Here is a 17,206-nt window from a genome sequence, read left to right as displayed (position 1 = left end):
ACAGTTTTTTTTCACACAGTATATATGTTTTTTCATACAGTAAAATGTGTAGCTGCCTTTATATCTAAAGAAGGGGTTTCTCCCTAGGGGATCGTAATTTTTGGGGGTCCTTGGAATCAAAAAGTTTGATAGACCCTGCCTGTTCTAACACATCCCTTCTGAGCTGGCTTGCTGTATTATTGGCAAACACACAGTGGCAACATTATAACAGTGATTTGCATTAAAACTACATTTAGTTTGATCATTCTATCATCAAAAATGCCTGGCTATGACATTGACATACATAGTAACAAAAATCCCCACTGTGAAATCAATATTTATGCTTGAGGAGGATTTACATTGCCTTTCAAGGTTGGGACATATGATAATCCTCCACGATGGATTTATAATAAACCAAAAGACAGCCTTCGTTTTTGTAGGTGATGAAAACTACATTTCCCATGATTCATGTCTTGAGCCGTAGCCAGAACATAAACGCTGTGAGTTTCTCGCGCTCCCGATTCAGTGAAGTGCACTGATGGAGCGCGAGCGGCTTTATAGAACACTGAGAGCGCGCACTCACTTTAATTTCAAAGGGTGAAGTTGACGTCACCGCGGTTCCAAAAGAATTCTATAGAACGAGAGAGCGCAACATTTCCCTGCCTTTAGCCGTTCTCGAGAGGTCAAGTGAGGATTAGGATGGTCATCAGAGTGTATATCGCCTCCTCGTCCGGGTCTATCGCGGTGAGTAAAGAGCTACGTGTTTATATGCACAGGGAGTTGCTTGCTGTAAAACTGGAGACTATCTGCGAGGAATGACACCTTGACAGGTTTCTGTCAATATTTATTCTGTGACTATATTGAAGTATGACACGTAAGTCTATATAATCTACTCAACTATTCTATTTAATATTTGTTTATACATCAATTTGAGTTTGTTTAGGCTACTGTAAGAAAATTAGTTAACAGGTAATGTAGGGGTATCTTAAAATACGTACCACATAGGCTATATATATATAAGCATAGCTTAGTTATATGCATTGCATTTATTACATTAACTTATATTAGTGCACAATACTGCTGCAATGACAAATATATTTTGAAGGCACACCGTGAAGAAAATTCCGGATAGTTCTGACTATGATGCATCTAAAATGCATTTCGTTACGTAACTAAAGTCACTCAGGAAGAAATAAATAAAAAAAAAAAAAAAGAAAAGCTCAGTTTAAATGTTCATCATTTTGTTAAATACTTTTTTAATATGTCAAATGGTTGTTATGGTCGCGAGATAATCCAAAACTGTTGTTCACCTCAACGCACTGCAAACAGTCATAAAGCTTAGAGGTTGGACAAAGTGCATGTTTACAGTACAAACAAACCCACTGCCAACTCCAACGCCACAATCTCGGGCGTACAGACCTGTGCAATTTTAATCACTCGGTTTGCAGGATATGGGGGAAGCAAGAGAAATGCCCTGATCCATTTAGAGCAGAGATGTTGCAGGGATTATATTTCAGCCTTTTAACGGGCTGGTCCAGTGACATTGATTTTTAGATCTGTAAATGAGGAGATCAAAGGCTCTGAAGCGTTTCACGATGGACTGTCTCTGAACAGGGAGTGGAAGGAAGGAGGGGCAGTTTTGTTTCTTTCTGTCTGTGTTTCAGATGAAATAAGTGTGTTTGGACAGTGACTCAATGCGCATTTGACAGTTATTATATGAAGATGAGGCTATGATATGGTGTGTTTGGTTGTTATTAGATTAAGAAGGAGCTTGAGCATTGTAATAGTAACACAATGAGGAAATGAACTAAACGAGTTAAAGTATGCACTGATTTCCGCTATCTCCTTATTTCTACAAAAACCAGACTTGTTTACCTAAAAAGGGCTATTTTTAACGCCATCATCTCAGCACACACACATACAGTATACTCACTCTTTTGACTCTCCCTCCTTTTGTGTATGGCACACAAGCTGATCATTGAGAAAATGAAATGAGTCATTCCCCGTATGTAATACAGTAAAAGAAGCACGTGTTCGTCTAACACTGTACATGTTCTCTTCACTCAAACACCATTAGTGTTTAGGATTTACGCATTTCAATTTCACAACAAAATTCCATCAAATTGAATTGAGTAATCTTGAGTAAAATAACTTAATATTTGTACGTTTTATTAATCTAAAGGGATAGTTCATCCAAAAATGAAAATTCTCTCATCATTTACTCACCCTCATGCCATCTCAGATGTGTATGACTTTCTTTCTTCTGCTGAACACAAACAAAGATTTTTAGAAGAATATATATCAGCTGTTCTTTCAATGCAAGTAAATGGGGGCCAGACCTTTGAAGGTTCAAAAATCACATAAAGGCAGCATAAATGTACTCCAGTGTTTGAATATATGTCTTCTATAGCAATGAAATCACTTTGGCTGAGAAACAGATCAAAATGTAAGTCCTTTTTTTTATTATAAATCTCCACTTTCCACTTTTGTAGAAGTTTATAGTAAAAAAGGACTTAAATATTGATCTGTTTCTCACCCACACCTGTCATATGCATTTCTAAAGATATAGATTTAACCACTGGAGTCATATTAATTACTTTATGCTGCCTTTATGTGATTTTTTTAAGCTTGAAAGTTCTGGCCACCCTTCACCATTGGATTGTATGGACCTACAGAGCTGAAATATTCTTCTAAAAATCTTTATTTACGTTCCGCAGATGAAAAAAAGTCATACACATTTGGGATGGCATAAGGGTGAGTAAATGATTAGAGAATATTAATTTTTGGGTGAACTATTCATTTAATTTAGTTAAACATTACACAATTCAATTTGATGGAATTTTGTTATGAAACTGAAATGCATAAATCTTAAAAATAGGCTGAAGTATTTTTGAGTGTTTGTTAAGGTTTTATAAAGGGGGTTCATTAATGACTAATAATACATTTACACATGCATTATAAATTATTTATATGCAGTTATAACAACTTTCATGCAATACTTGCCAAATAGTGAGCCATTTTACCTGACATGTTATAAATGCTTTATAACACTTAGTTATCAGCATTAGTATATGCACATACAGGTCTGTATGGTCTAATGGTCATTTGGATGTATTATATGAATTAACAGACTGTAGCAAAATGACATAATAACTACTTTAAATCTCACTGTAATAATCTATTTTGCTGCATTGTGACATAAATTAGGGTATTTTATGTTTTTATTAGTGTATGAACAAATGTATGTATTAAGCATTTATAACATGTTAGTACAAATGTTCACTATTTGCCAAGTATTGCATAAAATTTGCCCTTTTTATTCATGTTTTTATAACTGCATATCAATGATTTTTAATGCATTTAAATGACTTACTAGTCATTAATAAACCACTTTATAAATACTTAAATTGAACATTAACTAACATAAGCGTTGGTCACAATGGGATTATAGAGGTCTTATCCCTGACTAACATTTTCCACTCATTCCACTCATTCACCTCCCACTGTTGCACACTTACACATGCAAAGGACAGAGAGTGAGAGCGAGAGAGCTCACTGAGTGATTTTCAGTCAGCTAAGCTTAGTGGAGAGACAGGTTCATCAGTGATACGTGCTCTGTGTCTCTGTGTTAAGAAAGTGTGAATGATAAAACTGAATTCAGCTCATTGATTCAGAACACACACACAAAACCTTCATGACCTTCATCTTTCTTTGATGACCCAATTAAGATCCTTATTTATCTTTAATCATATTTATTGTTTTGTTTTGTTTGTATTGTTATATTTATGCTTTTGTTTTGTTTGGATCAAGATCTGGACAGTATATTTAGAATCAAGAGTAAAACACAATTTAAATTTAAATTTTTTTACATAGTGTAAAATTGTGTAAAATTCAACACGAAATGCTGTTCATAACTGATTTCACTTCGTAATCTGATGCATTTACGAGTGAAACAGAATATTCAATGGAAAATGTATACTTTGTCCACGTGGAATTGATTGAATTGTGAAAAGTGGGCATTACGTCTGTAGCCAGGTACCTGGAGGGGAGGAGTTTAAAAATAAGAGGGCTTGGTGAGGCAGAGGCGGAGCAAGTTATTATTTTATGAAAGATTACGAAAACATACTTTTTTTGTTCTGTAGAATAATGTGCACCAAAAAATCATGCACAACAAGACTAGGAACGGACATCAAGAAAGTAAATACGATTTTGATTTCACGTTGACTTTAACCAACATAGTAGGACCGCCATTGTACGTCTTGACTTGTACGCAAAGGTAAGACTTTTAGACCAACCTATCATATACAATTTCCTCGTCTCGTTTCATACCCCAATATTTTCTTTCTTCCATCATACACAAAAGTTATTTTCTTATTAAAATCATAGTTAGGTTTAGGTTTGGGTTAGGGGTTAAACTTAGGAAAAATCGTAACAGCATTGTTCGTTGGGTCGTTTATCTTTCTCTATACAAGTAAAAATTTTATGTTTTTGTATGAGGCAACTAATGAGATTGGCTTGACTTTAACTAACAGGTGTTGAGGCAGACATAGAGAATTAGAGTTTTAAAATGACTCATATAGACAGAGAATGGCTAAGTATTCAGTCATTAGTTTTAAGGTTGAGACAATAGCTGCATTGTGTATCTTTGCTGGGTCGACACAAGGCTAAGAGCAGCTATTGTCCTGCACACTGTTTATCAGGGCAGGAGTTTTATAGGGAGCTTTTAAATGGCACAGACAGAGCTTAATGTTTAATGGAAAACTATTCTAATTTAGACACAGATTCTTTCTTTCGGTCTCTTAAGGCCCTTGCACACTTCCTGTGAAATCAAAGAATGAACATGTGTGATGTAATTTAGAACAAAATGTGGCCAAAACGAAGGTGTTTTTGCATTGTTTCGGTGGTTCATAACAGCTCACCAGGATGAACTTTCAGGAAAACTTCTTTCCGGCTGCATACACCTTACTGCCACTGGTCCATGTCAGTACTAGGTGTGACCTGGAGCTCCACCTACTTTGAGCAGCCATGGCCTGTGCATTTTAAGTCTAGGCCTTCAGTGCGATTCATGCCATTAAGAAAACACAGTTTCACAATGAATAAGACACCGTATGCCTATCATACATTACGTGGCAGTCAACTAATAATACCAATTGACATTTTAAAAACACGTCCACGCACGAAAGCCAGACCCAAGGAGGTCTAATACCAAGAAAAAGCTCTTTAATAATATTTGCGATTTAAATTTTGCTTGCAATAAATTTAGTTTCATCAGGGTACACGGTTACTTTTCAAAACTTGATCTGACACTGAATGCTGAAGCAGCCTAATTTACACTTAGAAAACTCCTGATGTTGCTATAATAATGCAAAAAGCACTTACCAATTTGCTTGAAGTGAAAATCAGCCCTCATATCCTGTTTAATTAATCAATCGCACGATCATGCAGACCATCTCAGGTTTTTAAATCCATAAGGATCTCTTTCTCAACGGCAATACCAGCAGTGATGACAGCCGACTTGTAAGCAAGATCTCGCGCTCTTCGCTTTCAAATTACGTACATGACTTAAAGCGTGATTTCATCACTCAAGGCCAGCTAGAAGGCGTGGACTGGGACATATCCTAAAGACCACACCCACAAGAACAAATAAATCAATCTGATTGGCTGATGAATCTCACAATCTGTCTGTAGATGCTTATGCTGTGGAAATAATGAAGGCCTGACAGGGTGGAGCTTAGACTCACGCGCTGCTTCGGGCATGCGATTTGTAAAACAGTTGTCACACTTTGCTTGTAAGCATCGAGGATTAAATTCTGATTGGATCATTTTTTTCATTTTTTTGCTATTCGTTTGTAGATGAATTAGGAGTGGAAAGCGATTGAAAATACATAGGCAAAAAGGTCAATGAGAATGAAAGGATGAAAAAATATTTATTTATTAGTCATGTTACGCCAGCAGAGAAGGCCCTGGCCCTCTTTGCTGGCCCTGATAAATCGCCACTGACTTTGAGGCCGGCAGCTAATTCCCTTTTAGTCAGTTAAAATCAGTCAACATGAACACACTGGCGTGCAGAGTTATTAATGAGCTGGTGCAAACTCACCTACATCTGTATGATTGTTCACATAGAGACATTTTCCAAGACCATGTCATGCGATTTTTTTTTGTTGGTTTAATTAGTCTACAAAAGGAATCAAATCTACTCAAATACTTTTAAGTGCCCATTCACTCATGTGCTGTCTGCAGCCGAAAATTCACACATTTGCCCAAAGAAAGATATGCCTATCATCATTCTTTTGTCTGTATTCTGCCCATTAACAGTCTTTTATACACCAAACTTTGCAGTAGTATCAGTGTCATCATAAATTACAATAACAGTGTAATCTGTGCATATTATGGTTGCGTATAGCATGAGCTCATTAGTACCATGAATTCAGAATGTAAACATGACAAATTATGAATTACATTTTGTACTGCATATACTGTATATTACTTTAAATCATCATTGAGTGCATTAATAGCATATTTTACTGATCTAATGATCAACACATCACTGAGTAAATCTTGCTGCAGCATTGCATTTCTTAATCCATGTGCACAGGTGTGTATATGTGTAATTACCACAGTGACTAAGTTCAACAGAACAGCTCAGCAAGTAGCGTCCAGTAACACAGTCTGCAAAGTCAGCAGTAAAAGAGAGACAGTAAGATAGGCAAGGCAATGTTAGGCAGGGGACATTTTGTACTCCATCTGTTCTCCTTCACAATATGGACACGTCCAAATACACTCACTCAGGAAAAGTGAGGGCTACAAGCAGGGCTGGGCGATATGGCAAAAAAATAAAATCTTGATTTTTTATCACACTTTTGGATGATTCATGATTAGATTTTTTCAATTTTTAAATGTACTCCAACATAATTCAAATTGTATGTTCTTAGAATGCAAGGCAACCTGGTTAGAGAAATCCAAGTTCTTTTCATTATAGGAAACAAAGGTGTGCAAGAAAAATTTACAAATGCACCAAATGCACCACAGGGGGAAGTTGTCAACAGACTGTAAATGTAAAATAAATTAAAATTTTATAAACCCAGATGTTCAGAAATAATAGAATAAGAAAACTGCAAAATAATTCTTAACCAGTGTAGGTATTCATTTTATCTAAACCAAGTTTATCTAGAAAGTTATCTAGAAATCAATATCAATAAATTATTGAGTTTATCTAGAAAGTACTCATTGTATATCAAACAATTTGTGTATATTCATAAACCCCTGCAGATAGAGATGTCCCCTCTAGTGGTTCACGCTGAGCAGTGCAGCAATATCAAATAATTTATCATTACAATTCAACTGGCAAAGTTTGTCAAAATTATTGCTTACCAAATGTTGACTATAGGTGCAGTACACTTGAAACACGTCACAGAACAAAGTAATAATTAGCGATCTATCTGAATCATCATGGCAAAAGGAGCGGCTGATGTTTGATTCACCCATATATAGCCTATATCCAGGGCCATAGCTAGTGGGGTGAAAGATGGTAATGATTCTAGGGGCCCAAAGGTCCAGGGGGGACCAACATTCTTTTTTAAACGGTATTATTTTAATAGGTAAGGGGCCCAGAGCAATATATAGTCAGAGGGCCCAGAATTCCTTTCTACGGCTCTCCATATGATTTGAAATGAAGTGCCCATAACTGTCACGTAACTAATGCATTTTTATGGGTAAAAAGAAAAGAAAGGAGACCGTTCAACATGCGCATGCCAAGGCCAGTTATGGTCTTAAGCCGGTGTATACCTGCATGATGGACGATGCTGAGCTACAATCACACTGTGAACAATCGTACTGGGAATATTACCGCTGTATTTTATATCGGTCTCCGTGTTCACGTTCATTTGGATCGCCACACACATGCAGCTGAACAGATAAGGAGCGGCATTAAGACAAGCGCTATGAATTCTTTTTCTCTTCCTTGTTCAGCCTTTGGTGGATTTACAACATATCTAACTATAGCGTTTGCAATATTTTTTGCAAAATATTGATTTCTCGATTTTATTTTATTTTTAAATCGTGTCAAAATGCAAATTCGAATGAATCGGAAAAATCTGAAAAACCGCCCAGCCCTAACCACAAGTATGTATGTATGTATTTTTGTGAGTCATGAATTTGCAAAAATATGTGGTATGAAACTAGACTTTAAGTGGTGTGCCGACTTAAGAAGTATCAGTCATGGACCCTGTTGAGGGATAATGTGTGTATATACCTTCAGCTAATGGATTACATATAGCTTATCCATTAGCATAAGTGTTTGTTGTGTATATGTGGTGTTGACTTAAAGATTTAAAGGTGTACATGCCTTTTGTATTGGTTATCTTAAAACATGTGTTCTATTAGCTGGAATGCAAAAATGCACAGTAAACATTTTTTTTTTTAATTTGAAAGGATCTGTACTTAAGGACATTTTATGGAACTGTTTGAAGCATCCAGAGGAAGCCACTCATGAGGAAGGCTTTTTAAATAAACAATGCTGTCTTTTTCGAAGAGGAGTCTATTTTGCATGGCATTGTTGCCCTGGAAAGGACACATTGACTTTTTAAACACTATAAAAGCAGTCAGTGAGATGAGATAAGGACAGAGAGGTAGGGAAGATAAGGACAAAAAGTTTATTTAAAGTTGGTAAAGGGAAGGATTCAGAACCTAAAACAGGGCGCCAGACAGGGACCAGATATTCAAAACAACTTTTGACCACACGTGTGGACATGCATATTGACATGCATAAACGCAAAGCCTGTGGTTGTTGTTTTAACCGCTTAATGTGTGTTATGATTGATGTCCTCTAAATGCATACTCTGATATTCTGAAGTTTAGGAGAAATCCAGTATTTTGAAGATTTAAGGTGTGTCTAAGTCCCAGCTTATGTTTTCCATTTACTTTCAAATAAATCCCTCCTTGTCGATCAATACTCTCCTCCCACATCTGGCTAATGGGAACCACAGAATTTAACTGAGTGCTGGCCATCTGTGCGCTCTTTGTATGGACATACACAAATATTGAAATTTCGAATATTGAAATGTACTGGGCCATTCTCAGAAATCAGTGCCATTTGAAAAGGTTTCTGCTGAACTTTCAGGAAATCATATATTCCCACCTCACACAAAGTACCAGGGCGATAATCACCATTGAGGGACCACCATAATAAACGGACACATACCTTGTGATATTTTTAGATTAGTAGTCAACAAATATGGGGTTTTCAATGACTGATTCTTAAGTTATTACCCCTAATCCTTAGTATCTGTATATATATATATATGTGTGTGTGTGTGTGTGTGTGTGTGTGTTTAATAGATAACTGAGTAGATTCTTGTAGTATCACAGAGTTTTGGTGTTCCTGTTTGGTGTAATAAAGGCAAACATTTTTTTTTAAGATTAATAACCCATGATATTTACCCTTTAAGACATGTTTTTTGTCAGCTCCGTTACATTTAAAATGTTACAGGGTTGAAGGTCAGTATTGCACCACACCATATTATTCACAATCAATAATTTTGCACTTTTTGCCAAGAAAAAATAACTCAGAAATAACTGTTTACTTGCATGATCACAGCACGAGCATTTAAGGTCACAGATTTGAGAGAGATGCATATTCCTTTGATCTTGATGATATTTTAATTACTTCAAGTACATCATATTTTAATATTTCACATTCATCACAGAATAACGGGTTTGAAGTGAAATTCAGACAGTTAAAACATGATATTTTAATTTTAATTAAAGCTTAATTGAAATAGCTTAAATAGAGTTAAATCTGTCAAATAATGTCACTTAATTTAGTACTGTGTCAATTAAATCGGTAGTTAGTCATGGGGACATAAATTGAACCGTTACATGAGAAGGACTCTACCACAACTTTCCAATTTTGAATTAATATTTACTCAAATAAATATTTATGCACATGCCCAAACACTCACAAATGCTCATACTCAAGTAAAATTTTTAGAATAGCCTTTATTAGCTATCACATGTAATTTATATAAAAGTTCAACTTAAAAGTTTAAAAATGTTTATATACTGTATAAGTGTCACCATGTTATTCCTCAGGTAAAGAAACATCAGCAGGCCATCGTGGGCTTTCTGGAGGCAAACAGGATCAAATTTGAGGAGGTTGACATCACCATGCTGGAGGATCAGAGGCTCTGGATGTACCGGAACATTCCGGAGGAGAAACGACCTGAAAAGGGCAATCCTCTCCCCCCTCAGATCTTCAGTGGAGACGACTACTGCGGCGTGAGTCTGCCTCACATGTGCAATAAATTGTTTTAGTTAGAAACTAATCTATATGCTTAATAGGAGGGGTGAGCTAGCCTCTGTCATTAAAAAATAATTATCTAATTCAAATACTAATTAATAGCCTCTGATCAGAAGCAAATTTATAGTCAGACAGTCTCACATTGGTGATCATTGTCAGACAGTCTCACAAATTCATCAATATACCACAGAGCTTAATTCATATAGTATTCATGGCGGTATCCACTGAAATAATGGTCTTTTTTATGACAGTAAATCAGTGATAAGCTAAAAGCTCTCTGTCTGGCCAATGAGTCTACACTGAGCTTGCTTTAAGAGGATGTTTATTAAAAATAAATACACAAAACAAAAATCCATGGTGTTAGCTATGCAGTCTTAGGTCATTTTTATTTGTTTCTGACCCTGTTGAGATTCAGTTTGACAGAAGTGTCAAAGAAGCGCTACAAAATGATGTTTTTCATCTCACATTTACTCATTATGTGACTATCGGTTAGGTTTAAGGTTAAGCATAGGGAGTTTTGTTTTGTTAGAGCTTTAACCTGAAAGGATAGTTCACCCAAAAATGAAAATTGTCTTATCATTTACTCACCCTCATGCCATCTCTGATGTGTATGACTTTCTTTCTTCAGCAGAAAACAAATGAAGATTTTTGGAAGAGTATTTCAACTCTGTAGGTCCTTACAATGCAAGTAAATGGTGATCAGACCTTTGTAGCTCCAAAAATCACATAAAGACAACATAAAAGTAATCCATATGACTCCAGTGTTTAAATCCATATCTTCAGATCGGTGTGGGTGAGAAACAGATCGATATTTATGTCCTTTTTGCACTCTAAATCTTCACTTTCACTTTTACATCTGAAAGCCACATGTGGAGCCTGTTTAGTTTCACTTCCATATCTGAAAGTGAAAGTGACAGTTGAGATTTAGAGTAAAAAAAGGACTAAAATATTGATTTGTTTCTCATCCACACCTATCATGTCACTTCTGAAGACATGAATTCAACCACTGGAGTCGTATGGATTACTTTTATGCTGCCTTTATGTGATTTTATGACCTTTAAATTTCTGGCCACCATTTACTTGCATTGTATGGACCTACAGAGCTGAAATATTCTTCTAAACATCTTTGTTTGTGTTCTGCTGAAGAAAGAAAGTCATACACATCTGGAATGGCATGAGGGTGAGTAAATGATGAGAGAATTTTTGTTTTTGGTTGAACTATCCCTATAAAAACCTCATCTGTTCGATAGAACGTTTAGCGCGACACAGTGAATATTTCACCTCGGAGCTGCCTCGATATGTCTAAGGAACACCGTAATGTTATTTTGCAAAAATGTCACCACAGTTATAGAATTTAAAATATAAAAATTAAAAAATACAAATATAAACACGTATATTAAAGGTAATAACATAATAATAAAAATAATAATAATACAAAACACCCCAAAAAAAGATTGAATTTAAATGAACTGAGTCGATGCCTCTCTTACAGGGGTGGACTGGCCATAGGGAGAACCGGGACTTTTTCCAGTGGGCCAGCCACGAAACGGGGCCGCAAAACTGTGCCTCGATACGCAGAAAAGGAAGGGGACAACCCTTACCTCCCCCACCCCCAACAACATTTGGTCCGTTTCTATGTAAAATCCAGGGCCGATTTCTCTTCCCAGTCCGCCCCTGCTCTCTTACATCACTTGTAGCGAGTTCCACAATTTTGGGGCATTCAAAGATAAATCCCTGTCCCCCACAGAACATAAACTCTTCAGCCTATCATTGGCAGATGTTTCTCTCTAGCCAATCACATAAAAGCATGATATTCCCTTTATAGCGTAAGGAACACAATTTTTAAGGCTTTTTGCAGTATAAAGAGTCACAGACTGTATTCAGGTGCCTGGATTGCTGTGGCGGAGCGATGCCATACAGTACCCCCCTTTTTAATTAGAGTAGTGTAATATGTCAGTGTGACCCTCTTGCCTTCTATGGCTGAGGAGTCAGCAAACCATCAGAGTTCTGATCTTAAATTAGATTTCAAGCAGCACTTGCAATGGTAAGGTTTGTATGCGTTTTGTGAATGACTCATGGGTGTAATATTTGTAATACTGATGTAATCTCACAATAATCCTGATTACTCTTAAACCCCACCTCAGCATCTCTTTTGGCCAATCAGAACTGCAGATTCGCTACCTTCTCAACATGTCTCAGTCATTAACCAGTTGACACCAGTTGAGGGCAAAGCACAATTGACACATATTCTAGAGGTGCTGAAACATTTAGAGCTGGCATGTTGCACTTGCAAAGGAAAAGTGCCCAAAATCCTTTAGATACTTTAATGTACAGTGTTATGTAGAAGTATTCAGATGTACTTCATCGTTTTCCTAGTGTAATTAACTGTCATTTTGCAGGATTATGAAGATTTCTTCCAGTCTAAAGAGTCCAACACAGTGTTCTCATTCCTCCGCCTGAGCTCACAGCCCTCTGTGAAGGTACACACACACACACACGCAGGCACAGTCACTTTCCACCTAAAAAATTCTCCCACTTCTCAAAACATTTTGTCTCTATATCTATCTTCCTTCCGTATTTCACAATGTAGTGGTTTTGTCATTTTCTTGTCATCATCTGGTGAATATATAGGCTATAAAAAGCTTAAATTGGTGAATACTTACATGTCGTCATTGCAATGTAGCTCAATAGAAACATTAGATTAGAAATTTAAATAGTTTCCACTACAGAAACCATTAGAACTAATAGAAGCAAATATATTACCAGTGGAGACCCATAGGGACCATTATAGTTTCCATTAAAACCATTAGAATTTCTGTGAACTGGGAGAACAGACATTTAAAAATAAGAGTCCCCGGTGTATTTGGGCTTGTTTATTGGTAAACCTTAATTTTTTTCTGGTTATTATTGGAATTTTGGTTACACAATAAACTGCATTTTGGATTTTATTCATTTTGGACTCTTGTTGCCTTTATGTCTGTGCCCTTCATAGTAAGGAAAGGCTAAAAAATATTTTTAGGCAGTGGCTATTTGCACTAAGTGTAAATAGTGTTAGATGCTATTTGTACTCCTAATTAAAGACTAACATACAGTATCACTGCAGTGTGTTTATTGTGTTTATTTAGAGTCCCACAGACACCTTACACTACTCTTAAACCTAACCCTAACCTTACCTTACTACAGTAACCATAGTATCACCATGGTATTTTGTAGTAAAATCATAGTAAACTCAAAATTAAACATGGTTACTATATTAACACCATATTACAGTAGTAACAACATGGTTAATTGCATTAAAACTATGGCCAAAAAGCATGTCAAACCTTTCTCTCATCTCCCCATCATGTCCACAAAAAAATAAAATAAAAAAATAAACCTTTATATTCATTTTTATTTATTATTATAAGTAGGATTAAAGGAAATATTAAGAGTAGAGACAGTAGACAGGATGGGGAAAAGTGGAACAAAGGGAGGAATCGAACCCGGGACGTCCGCTTGATAAAAGCTGATCCAAACCATCTTTAAACACTACGTTATTGTAGCAACATTTGAGGACACGTTTGACTTTCATTTATCTGTTTCCACAAGACTATTGGAGTGCAAATAGCCCCGCTGTGTAGCAGGTGCTATATACACCTTGTACAAATAGTCACTCTGATTTTTTAAATATTCAGTTAATCCAGTTAAAAAAAAAAAAAAAAAGCCTTGGTAAAATCAAGGATTGGTCGACCTCTTGAGCACCGCTCAATTTTACATCATGCATGTCTACACTGGCTATTGTAGGATAATCTGATTGTTTGTCACTTGGGACACAAACGTACGAAATATTGTTTAAAAATTACCCAGTGTGACATTAAAAATGCAATTTTAATAGGTATTTTGTTATCTTCAGACTTTGTAGTTTGTTCTGACACTAACCCATTTGCATTTCATGTGATATTATAGTCGATTATAAAAGAGGATTAAGTCTAATGTAATGAAATTCTGTCCCTGCAGGACTCTGAATCCTAGACTGTGTAGATGGCATTTTCTGGACTGAATCACTGTGGTATTGCTTCCTCTTCTGTGATGTAACTCTCTTCCTCTGGTCTGGAGCCCTCACTGACAGCAATGCTTTTGCCAAACACATGCTGCCCTCTGGCCCAGCTTTTCCTACGAAACTACTGCACTTACAAACACACACATACACTGGGTGGTTACAAATGTTTTCAATGGCCTATTCATTATTTATGTGTCTCTGGTATGTTATGTTTTGTTTTGTTTGTCGTACATATGATCCACGAAATGCCTATTCTACCATTTCTAATATTTCACAAAGTGTCAAGTGAACTTATACTGCATGTTTGTGTGTCTATTTGCAGAACAGTAAGGGTAGAGTGGTTTTCTAAACCTACTTATGTAAAGCATTTGTTAGATGCTTAAAAAAAGGATCTGTGTGTTATATTGTTGGTCTTTCCTGGCTTAGATATAGCTTGCCAGTGTTAATTAAGACCTACGTTGTTGTAACCTGCACAAAACTCTGTTGTGAGTTGTGTTTGTGTGCATGTGAAAGAGATTTTCTTTGTCTAGGAGCTCAGACAAACAGCAAAAAGGAAAAGTTGGGAAATAGCAGAGGAATTTAGTATAATGTGGTCTTTTCTGCAGGCTTTTGATTTGTATTTGTAACAAAAAGTTCAGATCAGAAACCAGAACTCAACCCCAAAACAGGAAACAGAATCCTGACCTGCATTTGGTCAGTGCACATCTGAGTTCAGTTTCCACTGCTCATCCAGACATTTCAGTGGTTTGCTGAGAGTAAAACTAGTCTGAAATAGTATTTTAACCCCGATAAAGTGATATTGCACCCAAAACTATCACTTCAAGTTTTATAATTGGGGTTTCAGATCTTATTCTTGCAGCTTCACCAGCCCAACTCCTTTGGTTCCTTTGGGAAACAAATAATAGAAAGAACTCATATCTTTTGGGGGATATTTCAGTCTCTCTTCCATGTTGATTCTCTGTAAATGTGTTGTCTTTCTTCTCAAAGGTACGTTAGCATTTAGCATGTAGCACACAGTGATGCCTCAATTTACGGCAGACCCGTTTATGTAGCTTAGATAGCGCTACTTATATCTATGCTGTGGAAATTAGTGTTTACCCAGGCCACGTCGACACTAATACACTTTCTTTCAAAAAATGCATTAATTTTGTGACGTTTACATCTCTCATACACATTAGAAGGTCTTTTTCCTGCTCAGAAAATATAGTGCTTCAAAAACGCTCTCCATTACCACACTTTGGAAAATTATGACATTGGGAAACTGAAAATATATTAGTGTGGATATGGCCTCAGAAAGTATTTTTGTGGAACATGTGTTATGTTTACACACAGACATCACTAGGACACAAAAAGAGAGCTTGCACACACACAAACACACAAAGCGAAAGTGTCTATTTTTCATAAATGGAGCAGGAGTTGTCTGGCCTCAGGCTTCATACACAGACACACTCTCACAAACATACTTTCTCTGAATTCTCATTTCATTTTCCTGATATTCACCCCTCCCACCCTTTCATTAAATGATTCCACATGAATGAGTGCTGCATTTATGTTCACACACACACACACACACACACATACACACCATTCTCAGGACACCATTGTGTTCTCTGCCCATGTTGTCTTACTCAACACTCACAGCTGTTTCACTCAACACTCCATTTAATTATTCCTCTTTTTAACCAAACTCTATTACGTATGAAGTTATTATTGTTTACTATCACAATCTAAATGATTGAGTTAAAAAATATAATTTGTAATAAATATATTCAAATGTTTATTTTATAATACGGTTGTCTCCATTGATTGTCTGTGTCCCGAGAAGGTTATGGCATGTAGATTTTAAAGTAGAGTACAATTTAACCCTATAAAGCCATTTGTATCAAATATGATACACAACGTTTGACAGCCCCTGTTTCACTCTCTGTTCAAGCTGACGAGCCAAACAAACTATGGTTTGTAAGTTTCACATGTTTATGGCACCATCTAGTGGTTTGTTTTTGTAGAAAAAAGTGGTTTCAGTGTTTATATCGATCTATTTAAAATGGTGGCATGCTTGTGCGAAAAGTGACTATTATGTTGAGATAAATTACAGCTTATTTTATTAAAGTAAAAGTGACAGTAATGATTATATTGTTACTGATATTTTAAAATGAGTATTTGCTGAATATAAGCAACTTGTGTTAAGTTTAAATTTTTAATATTTATTGAAACCCCCCCCCCCCCTTAGAAATCCATGTATCAAATATGATACACTAGGCTTTTGAGATATCTCTCAATCACCATTCCATTCATGCCCACAAAAAATAAATAAATAAAATCACAGAGCTTTGAAAATTCTGACATATACTTTATATAAGATATATTTAAAATGTGAACTAATATTTCTGTGTATTTTCATATATGCAGCCTACTTTGTCATTATAAAGATCTCATTATATTACATTACAAGCTATTATGATGTCATCTTACCAAAGGTTCCTGAGACCCAGTGAAAAAAGTTTTACAATATCCCTTTTTTAAATGTCAGTATAGTGTTTGGTGCATAAAATACATATGCTAACAAACATTTTATTATATATATATATATATATATATATATATATATATATATATATATATATATATTATTCATATTGTATTTGCTGTGCTGTATTGAACTCTTATACATTTCAATCCATATTTATAGACCCAGGAGAGGAATTTGTCATGGCCAAACTCTCAAACATTTGGTATTTCTGAAAAGCCCAGGAAGTCCTATGATAATACCCCAAGATTTACCACTGTAGCACGTGTGGACTAAGAAAACCTTAAATAAGGGTTCATTTTCTTACAGAAAAATGAATTGCTGGGTGTCAGGAGGATAATGACCTTTAAAGCCTAATGTATCA

The 17,206-nt window shown here is 35.9% G+C and overlaps 1 protein-coding gene across 1 annotated transcript; it reads left to right on the top strand.

The window, feature by feature from the left end:
• The first annotated feature begins 484 nt into the window (after positions 1-484).
• On the top strand, positions 485-16,103 carry LOC127420571 (SH3 domain-binding glutamic acid-rich-like protein 2). The gene is made up of 4 exons (XM_051662966.1): positions 485-723; positions 10,069-10,254; positions 12,676-12,756; positions 14,273-16,103. The coding sequence occupies exons 1-4, from the start codon at positions 679-681 to the stop codon at positions 14,285-14,287; spliced, it is 327 nt and encodes a 108-aa protein (XP_051518926.1). The 5' UTR covers positions 485-678; the 3' UTR covers positions 14,288-16,103.
• The last annotated feature ends 1,103 nt before the right edge of the window (positions 16,104-17,206 follow it).

This window comes from Myxocyprinus asiaticus, chromosome 29 (assembly GCF_019703515.2).
Source record: "Myxocyprinus asiaticus isolate MX2 ecotype Aquarium Trade chromosome 29, UBuf_Myxa_2, whole genome shotgun sequence".
Classification (NCBI taxonomy): Eukaryota; Metazoa; Chordata; class Actinopteri; order Cypriniformes; family Catostomidae; genus Myxocyprinus; species Myxocyprinus asiaticus.
Note: the sequence above shows the minus strand (reverse complement) of the source record. Positions and strands in the feature narration are given on the sequence as shown.